The sequence below is a fragment of the Trametes versicolor genome (assembly GCF_000271585.1).
Source record: "Trametes versicolor FP-101664 SS1 unplaced genomic scaffold TRAVEscaffold_8, whole genome shotgun sequence".
Lineage (NCBI taxonomy): Eukaryota > Fungi > Basidiomycota > Agaricomycetes > Polyporales > Polyporaceae > Trametes > Trametes versicolor.
The window spans coordinates 757171-766782 of NW_007360328.1; the positions used below are offsets into that span (position 1 = coordinate 757171).

The 9612-nt window shown below is 55.9% G+C and overlaps 3 protein-coding genes across 3 annotated transcripts; all 3 read right to left on the minus strand.

Moving 5' to 3' along the window:
• Positions 1 to 139: 139 nt before the first annotated feature.
• TRAVEDRAFT_75828 (uncharacterized protein) lies at positions 140 to 541 on the minus strand (the record flags this gene model as incomplete). Its single annotated transcript, XM_008042334.1, has 1 exon — positions 140 to 541. A coding segment is annotated over one exon (402 nt), but the record flags the coding sequence as incomplete, so codon positions are not given.
• A 3296-nt stretch (positions 542 to 3837) lies between these two features.
• On the minus strand, positions 3838 to 4197 carry TRAVEDRAFT_49331 (uncharacterized protein; the record flags this gene model as incomplete). The annotated part of the gene is made up of 1 exon (XM_008042024.1): positions 3838 to 4197. One exon carries the CDS (start codon positions 4195 to 4197, stop codon positions 3838 to 3840), a length of 360 nt encoding a protein of 119 aa, XP_008040215.1.
• Positions 4198 to 6069: 1872 nt separating this feature from the next.
• On the minus strand, positions 6070 to 7486 carry TRAVEDRAFT_49332 (uncharacterized protein; the record flags this gene model as incomplete). The annotated part of the gene is made up of 6 exons (XM_008042025.1): positions 6070 to 6169; positions 6237 to 6250; positions 6636 to 6881; positions 6941 to 6979; positions 7038 to 7292; positions 7346 to 7486. The coding sequence occupies 6 exons, from the start codon at positions 7484 to 7486 to the stop codon at positions 6070 to 6072; spliced, it is 795 nt and encodes a 264-aa protein (XP_008040216.1).
• Between the last annotated feature and the right edge of the window lie 2126 nt (positions 7487 to 9612).

Consider the following 9612-nt stretch of genomic DNA (forward strand, 5'->3'; position numbering starts at 1 on the left):
CTCCCCCTTCCGATGACCGTTGCGGTCCTGCATAGCGCGTATGGGGAGGTTCCACTTTCGTGGACTTCGCCATGCTCCCCTATTGGACCAACGGTCCGTTCTCGGTTACCCACTTGATAGGTTCCTTGAACGACCGTTTTGGTGTCTTGGAGGAAATGGCCTCCTCCTTGAATAAAGGAATGCTCTGCTTCCCGACCAACACCCGGTCGTTCGCAAAGTCCAGTACAATACCGTACTTACGACAGAATACTGTCCCCAATATTGCGTCGTACTTGTCGATATCGACGACATCGAAATAATGTGTATTACGCACTGAGTTCAGTGCGATTTCGGCTTGCGCCCCGAAATTGATCTTCGTACGACTACCCTTAGTCCCCAGCTGGAGGCCTACTGGCTCCTGCAGGTCAATCCTGCCCGCCTTGCACAGATACGCAAACTCCGGAGTAATGGAGTCGGTAGTGCAGCCCGAGTCAAATAGCACTAATGCTTTAATACCGTTGATCGGTATCTCCGCACATAGCGTGCGTTGAGCTTCGTGTACTCGTTGGGGTTGAGCCGCCGGGTCCTCAATCTTGCGGACTTTTGCGTCATAGATCCATGCGTGACGCAGACCGCGTTCATTGGCAATAGCCATGCTGTGGATCCTTGGCTCATTTGCCGATCCTTCTGAGGCGATTGCCTCAACTCGCATGCTTGCCATATACACGGCGTCGTCGTGTTCGAAATCTTCCCATTCCGACTGGATTCGTTCGTCCGCGGATTCGTATTGCGATCCTACGAATTCGAATTCGGACTGAGGGAGGTCCTGGACCGTTTCGGCCTCTGGATCCATTCCCTGGGTGTCCTCCAGAGTGCCTGCGTCATCGGCCAGGTCGAACTCGACCGTCTGTGTCTCGATGGGTGCGTCCGGTTGTTCATTGTCCGAAGTGTCGTCCACTACCCGTTGCGCGAACATGCGCTGACCAGGAGTGGTCTTCTTGCCATGGTTGGGGCAAGCAGGGTCTGATGCGAAATGCCCGATTTGCCCGCACGAGAAGCACTGCGATGCTGCCTTGGTGGCTGCAGGCTTTGGGGCGGGACGAGATACCTGCCCGGGAGTGGGTCTTGGTCGATCGGTGCGACCTGGAGCCGTACGAGGCGGACCCTGTCGCCTTATGGTGGACGAATTCGTCCTAGGCGAGGGCTCCGCCGCGGGAGGTCTCCGTGGCTGGGAGTTGGTCGAACGGTTGGTGCGATGGTCGTTCGACGACGAGGGATTGTTGGTTCCTGGGGTGGTGTCGCGGATGCGACGGCGTTGTTGTATCGCCCGGGAACTCTGCTCGATCTCGAGGGCAGCCTGATAAAGCTGAGATAAACTATTATATTTAACGGAGAGGCCGTTAAGTACAGTGAGAGTATTCTCATAGCTGACGGGCAACGTCTCGATAAACTTGCAACGTATCTGAAAGGGAGAGGGCTTCTCCCACATCTTCTCGGTGATGTACAGTAAGCGTTCGTACAACGCGGCGACACCGCCCTTATTGGGCTCGAATCTCAGGTTATCATACTCCTGAGAAGCTTGGAGATGATTATCTCGGTGGATGAAACGTCGGAATAAACCGACTATGGCTTCCTCGAACAACCACTCCCGACGTTCACGGGAAGGAGATTGTACCGTATTGTACAGCCAAGTGGCCGCGTCGTCGGCCAAGCAGTCGCCTAGTATTTGTAGACGATCACGGTCCATGGACGGGCCAGTTATCCGAAGTGTACGGAAAAATTCGAGGAGGTTATGAAACCAAATCTCGAAGGCGTCGAGATCATCCTTGCCCGCATACGGCTTTGGGAGGGTCATCTTCGTGACCTTTAAATAAGCCGGCGGGCTGGAGGTAGGTTCCTCTCCGACCATTTCGTCAATCATCCCAAGAAGCCGTTGGACTTCACGGGTGTCGCGAGGTCCGTAGCTGGGACCGGTGTACGCCAGCTCCTCGGACCGGTTTAGGCCCTGCTCAGGGACAACTGGAAGTCCGGGGTGTACAGAGACACCAGGGGCCATGGACCGACGCGGTCGCAGTGCGAACTGTTGGGGTATCGCAGTAGACGTGGCAGGTCTATGATCTCTACGAGGAACCTGCGACGCCGATTCGTACTGATCCCAGTCCGGAGGTGCGGTGATGTTCGACAGTTCGAACTGTCCGAAAGCTACGCTTCGTCGGTGTTGCTCTGCACGAATGGGTGCGGGACCTCCGGGAGCGGGGGATACGATGCGGGAAGGACCCGCTGTGGGACCGACTTGACCAAGTCCAGCCCGGCGTAGTCGTTCCACACGATCATACTCCATTTGTTGTCGGCGCACCTCACTGGGTGTTGGACTCGGGGGGCCAGCCAGGTGGGCCTCCACCTGAGTGGCGTCAATAACGTCCTCGACGTTGTTTCCGGGACCCACTGTATGGTCCGCCCCTTGTTGGGCCATTTCTCTCATTTCTCGCTCGAAAGCAGCGAGCTGGTCATTGAGTTCGGCCTCCGCGAGCACGACTTGCTCTCTCAACGCCTTATAGTGTTCCGACGAGTCGCGCAGGAATCCCATGATTCGTAACGCGGGCGCGGGCTGAATCGTCTCTCGCCGCTGCGAGTTCTGCCTAATATCGGCCCATGTATCACCGATCTGCTCGAGATCCTCAGTAAGATTACTGGTGGATCCAGGACGCGGAGCGTCCGTAGTGGGGGCCCTGGGAGGCTCGGCATGTTGGGGAATGCCCCCTGGGGCCGAGCGTACAGACCCAGTGCGCGACGGTGCGCGCGGAGCCTCGGGTTCCAGCGTATTACGTCGTGGCGAATTCGCAGGAGCTGCCTGCGGCGCTGAGGGTGGATTGGGCACGAAACTTCGTGCGGGATCGCCCCGGGGAGATGGGGGTTGGCCCGAAGGCCCAGGAGCCGCGGTTGGCGGCGGGTTTGCGTCGCCCGACGTGACAGGTTGCGAAGAACCTGGTTGGTTGCCAGGGGCTCGCTCAGGGCGGCTGGAAGTTCCAGAAGGCTGCGTGGGGTCCATATCAGGACGCTGTCGTAAGGCGTCCGAGTTCTGATGACGTGGTGACGTCGAGCTCTACTGATGCTTTGAACGAATGTTCGTTCTCGCGGCTAGAGTAAAAAAGTGTAAGTGTACGTGACCTCTACCGGTCCCCGGTATCCCGCAAGTACTCTGGACCGGGCTGTATTGCTCGGCGTACTCGTAGGATGGTGGGGTTGGTAGAAGTCAACCCCACCAGACGCCCAAGGCCCGAACCTTGGGGCGTCGTACGCTTACGTAAAATACATGACGTAGCACATCTAATCTAAGGGCGCCTATGCGCCCTGGGTCTCCGAGGTTCTCGGAGACATCGGTCTCCTTTGCTGATGACGGTTATTCGTCCTCCGCGCACGACCTAGCAAGGTCTGGTTATGATAGAACCGACGGGTTCTTACATTACGTCAGCAACGTGCACGATCCTTAGCCGCTCGCGCGAATGGCTCGTCTCGCTCTCTCTCTTGCACTCGACCGTAGTAAACGCTCTCGCCCACTGACTCTCCTATCGTGCTCTCAAAATTCTGGGCATATAGATGATCAGAGAACTGGAGTGGGGATATAGAATTGCAGTACAGGAGACAAGACTTGAAAATTTCTACATTCGAAACGCAAATACATCCGACGGCGGCGACGCAGTGCCATCCGAGTGCCATCCTCCCGCCGTCGCTTCAACACGAACACGGTATTCCTTTGGTGTGCCTGGAAGGTCTCGTTATTGCACAGTCGTGAGTGAGAAATATATGGTACTGACCAGTCAGGATGCGTGGGATGGTCCCAACATAAGACACCGCTTGCTACATGTCTTTCGTCTTGATCGACTGGGGTGTGGTGCGGAAGTGGTCGAGGAGGAGCCCGAATGTGTGACGGTTGGTGTTAACGGAGTTCTGTCCATGGATGTAGCCATTGAGGGTAGGAAGGATATCATGACCATCGCGTTCGAAGGCTATGATATAGTGGATCATCTCGTAGTTCACCGATTTGGTGTAACCGTGCTTCGAGATAGTGCCAGTGAGGCCCGTGTTGTCAATCACGTACGAGACAGCTGCCGGCATGGCGCGGTTCCGCTCGAAAAACTTGTCCGCCATGTTGGGCAGACCAAGCCTCATGAGCCTAAGACCTTCAAGGACGCGGGGGTCGCGATCCGAGACGGCCATCTCAGTCTAAATCCAGCACGAGTCCTTAGACCGGGAACGACTGACGTTTAGAAGATGGAATGAACGTACCAATAGGTAGCGATGGGGAGCGGCAGAAGCGTCGTGCAGATACGGGAGAGTGCGAGGGAGTGCGAAGGGTTCGTCTCTCGAGCTGCCCCTGTGAAGACGCGGGCGCGGCGGGTTTTATAGAAGTCGGCCCTCATCGATAAGCGGAGTGTAGGAAGGCAGGGTGCTCACAAAAAACGATGCGCCCATTTGCCAGGTTTGTCGCCCGTGCGAATGAATACCACTCTGACTCGCGCTATCGTATCCGAAAGGAGCTGGCCTCTGCCGGAAGCTATGGGTCAGACATGCTCGAAATGTGTTAGCGGCGCACATCCACTCGGTGGCAATATAGGCTCACCCGATCACTTCCGAAAGCTTGTGTGGCCTCGTCGTATGTCGAGGCCTTTCGTTCTTCACCAAGAGCCCGAGATTGAGAACGCTGAGTTAGAGTTTGCGCGCGAGCTGGTTTCGGCAAAGCACATCAACATAGGACACGCACGGCGTCGGCTCCATGGAACGCGTCGGGAAAAAAAAACTCACATCGGCGTGCACCGCGCTGACCTCCCACAGTACAGCGCCTGTGGCGGCGAGATTCAAGAATGCGCCCAGAAGTCTCTGGAAGCTCTATTTTTACATAAACCGTTAGTTCTGAGCATTACCCAAATAAACCAGTGTTCGCAGCAGCTGCATACATTCGAGCTAGGCTCGCACGCCCGTTTTGTTTATCACTGACGGCCCGAGGTCGTGTCCCCTCGTTACGGTCCCATATTACCCAATCATTAGTCCAACTGCACGTCAAACACAGCGGGAGCATTCTGGATCTGACCCGATGCACTAGAGAACGAGCCATACCCTGAGAGCCGCACGCATCGCCGGACGGAGGCGGCGGGGCATACCGGCACAGCCCTCGCACCGCCCACTCTCGATGAAGCGTGGAGCGTACTTCTGTGCAATCCGGCGTCGTGGTATCCCCTGAAAGCGTGATTGCTCGCTGGAGTTGCCTAGACTCATCAAAGATGATGACGTTCATCCGAGTACCACGATGACCTCGCGTGTGGTCCGGACTGCGTCCATCTGAGCACATGGCCTGTTTGTCCATTAGCACCCGCAATTTCACAATATCTATGCCACGTCACGAACCGAACTATCTTCAACGCAACGCCTATATGGAGAGTGACACTGCTTGATGCGTACGCCGGAGCCTAGAATGAATACGGGCGGCAGAGCTCAGATATACACTCCTGTATCCTGCGCTCAGGCGCATCGCTCATTTTCCTCAACATACGCACCGTCAAGCGTCGGACGTCCTTGATCCAGGACGTGTCTGATAGAAGCCAGGTACCTGTGCGCGGGAAGTGTGACTGAGCGGACTACAAGTTGACTCAATCACGGCCCGTACCTGTATTAGGAGAGGCGTGCTAAGGGTCCTGCTTGACGACCAGTGCTAACCCGACACGTAGTCCCGCAGATCCGCAGCTGAGCGTGCAAGTGACAAGCTGGAGGGAAATCTACGCCTCGAGGACGTCGAGCGGGAGCGGTGAAGGTGCGCTGTGTGATCGCACCTGCCCGTTCCGGAAGGACCTGTTTGTCGGGGTTTTGATTTGTGGGCTTCTCTCGGCTGATCCGGACCCGCTCGCGCTTGTGCTTGGTCGCATGCTTGATGGAGGAGCCGTATCTCCCGGCCGACTTGTCTGATGGAATGGGTATCCTGATACACGACCCTGCCCCACCCCACCACGTTCCCGCAGCCGCTCCTCGCGACGATCTCTGGCCAGGTGGAGTTGCGGATTTGATGCGGATGGCTTGAATGGCGGCCGTGCTCGGGCTCTATACCACTGTTTCGGCGGTGCCCAGCAGGACCCAGTCTGCGGACGACAGCTCCGACAGCATGAGCCCCATGGGGACCCACTCCGCCGAGGAGCGTGGCCTACGGAACACGGACACGCCGCAAGTTCCGTGAGTGGTTTAGACGTTTCCCGAGTGCAGACACATACCTGATCCATGAAAGCTAGGCGGGCGACTCGTACACCGGTCGCATAATCAGTCTTGGATGTCGATGTGGCACAAGTAAACACAACACGTCGAATGCCCTCCGGCTCGTCAGTCTGACGTACGAGTCGACGCCGGTAAGATACGTGACAGAGCGTCAATGACCCAGCAATACCCTTCCGTCGCGTACACCGCCCAACGAAGGATCACCGCCACCCTGAGCGCCGTACGTGCCGTTGGACGACAGTGGCATACGCCGGTGCAGCCCCGCTCGTTCCCTATCAACCATTGAATATATTTCTGAGCTAACCAGTGCGGTGGACGATCTTCCTGGCCGTATTGAGTCTGTGTAATATTGACTGTAAGACGTCGGGGAAAGGAGATGCGGACAGTCCACAGCATACCTCGACGAGCCACTCGAGCGCGCGTCCTGCGCAGTGCACGTCGCAAGAGTAAGGGTCGAAGTGCGTCAATCCATTGGGGGGCGGTAACTGGGTCTCCGGGAGCGTGATCACACGCTGCACGCCGGGTCCGAGTGCGAATTGCTTCGCTAAGTCAAAGTCTATGATGTACAGTCTCTTGAGGCCTGCCTCTTTGTGATGATCCATATGCCAGTGAGCTGCCGTGAGCACGTTATCGGGGCACAGATCCTATACAGGTTTGCCTCAGTAAAATATGACGGGCGAAGTGGCGGCGAGAAGGTTCGTACCATATGAACGATGTGTAGGCTGTGCAGGTACTCCACTCCCTGTAGATCTGCTAAGATGCTGTGGTGAAATCAATCCAATTCACAATGATTCACATACCTCGATGAATCGAATGATCATATCCACGAGCGTGTGCGGGTTCCTCTGTTTGCGATGGATAATGTATGTGTCGAAGAGCATCGGCATGATCAGTATGGGATGGTCGTCGTAATTGATCTCGGCAGGGATAGTGTGATTGTTCGGACGCCAACGTTCGCGCAGCAGCCGTTCGTAGATGGCGAGCTCCTCTCCATCTGGGTTGAGGATCTTGACAACCCAAGCTGGCTGTTCCACCCTAGTAGCGAACACGACACCCTGTAGCGCCAATGTCAGCTAGTATGCCGCGAGGATAGACAAAAATTGTATACGGGTTTCAAGGCTGTACGCAGATCTATCCCTCGTCGTAGAATTTCTGGGTGGCGCAATATGCAATCTGCAACGCCACCGGGATCGAGCTGGCCATTAGGCCCGTACACATACCAGGGATAACCAGAGTTGTTGGAAGACATGCGTGGTAAAAAGGGGACAATTCGTGAGATACACTGAGGGAAAACGCGGGCGACCACCTTCTGGCTGTGTAGTAGCAGGCTGTCGGGGAGGAGGAGGGCGAGAGAGGATTTCGGCAGTCGAAGTGCCACGGTCAAAATTGATCAGGCTCCTACTCACCCGTCTGCTTCGAGGGAGGGGGCTATCTCAGGTAGCGTAGACATGTTAAATCCGACATACCCACACGAGCGCTTACCGTACAAATCCATCACGTGCACTTCCTTCCAACCTTATTTCCCCCTCCCTCTCAGCAGCGGCTGGCACCAAACACGAGTAAATAACGGGGCTCAGAGACGTAGCGCCCGAATTCGATCCCATTTGGTGTGCCATCAACTCAGGGCGCTTCCGAATTCTCGAAATTGTCGTTCTCGCGCACCATCGCGCGAGGTCGCGCGTCGTGTACACCGCTCGCGCTGCGGGCTCGCGGCTCGCGTTCCCCTAGTTCGCCAGATGTATCCCCTTTATCATGGATATAGGTATGATATACACCAGCATATACTTGTGCTACAGTTCCCTGGACAGCGTCGGCCTAAGCAGCCATCACAACGTCGTTAAACAGTCTCTGAACTATTTTGTAGGGATGTGGCACCGGGAGCCACTAAGTCATCTCCAAAAGCCGTCGCATATTTTGGAGAATATATCTACATAAATACATAGTGTGATGTAGCTGTGATGATCCGCGCGCGTGGCCTCACAGTGTCCCCTTGAGCGCGGCGCGGTCGTGTGAGTAATAGGAACTCATGTGCATACTGCCATTGTGCGCGTCGGGAAAGTGGCTCCTCGTGCGCTCTCAAATGTTGTGCGCAGTAATTAGGGTACCTAACGGAGTGATTTATGAGATTTTCTGTGGCCGTGCAGAGGTTCGGAATAGCTCAATCCTTACATTGAAGCGAGAGGGGGGTAATACCACTGACGGCTGGTTTCGACTCCCCCAAAACGAGAAATCACGGGGCACTCCACTCAGACGCTTTCCCCAAGCGTATGCAATTGTGCGCGGGAGGAATACAAGCAAACTAGGGAAGGGCGAGGGCAGGACGAGCCGCGAGCCCGCAGCGCGAGCGGTGTACACGACGCGCGACCTCGCGCGATGGTGCGCGAGAACGACAATTTCGAGAATTCGGAAGCGCCCTGAGTTGATGGCACACCAAATGGGATCGAATTCGGGCGCTACGTCTCTGAGCCCCGTTATTTACTCGTGTTTGGTGCCAGCCGCTGCTGAGAGGGAGGGGGAAATAAGGTTGGAAGGAAGTGCACGTGATGGATTTGTACGGTAAGCGCTCGTGTGGGTATGTCGGATTTAACATGTCTACGCTACCTGAGATAGCCCCCTCCCTCGAAGCAGACGGGTGAGTAGGAGCCTGGAAATTGATCGCTCTGAAGCGCGCGAGGAACGAGCACGCGTCACGAGCGGAGTCTATGCGGGAGGGACGACGGGCGCCTCTCTCCGTGATCTCCTCCTCTGCGCCCGTCGCCCTCTGCTCCAGGACCCCGGCCAATCCACCAAGAACTCACATCCGGTTGGAGGCCCATTTGGGCCGTTTTCGGGGGTGCCAAATCCGGTGGTTTTCGGGGATTTTCACATAAGTTGCGGCCGGCTACGCCGGATTTGGGGGTAAAATGTGTCGCGGAGCTAGACTCGACGCGACCAGGCAACGCCTACAACAAAGAAACTAATACGATCTAACCCAAGGGCGGCGAGCGCGAAGGCTTGCTAACGCCGAGCGTAGACTTTCAAGTCAAATCTAGCCCAAGGACCAAGTTAATATTATGCTGACTAAGAGAATACAAAGGACGGCTTACCTAGCCCAAGGACCAAGAGGTCAAGATGAGGGCTAGGGTCGCTACAGGTGGGGTTTATATACTGAGTCAGGGGAGCCAAACATGTACAAACGTAAAGGTGGTCTGTGCGCACATTAGTGCCAGTCTGCAGGTGGGGGTCAGGTGACTGGTCACATGCTTCTAACTACTGGTTCTAAGTCTAAGTGTCGTACAAATGGCCGTAGAAAATAAGGAAAAATGCGGAAAAATATAGGGGTCTCGTCGTCTCCACGACATTACCCCCTCCTATTGTCCATCGTCCCTGATGGAC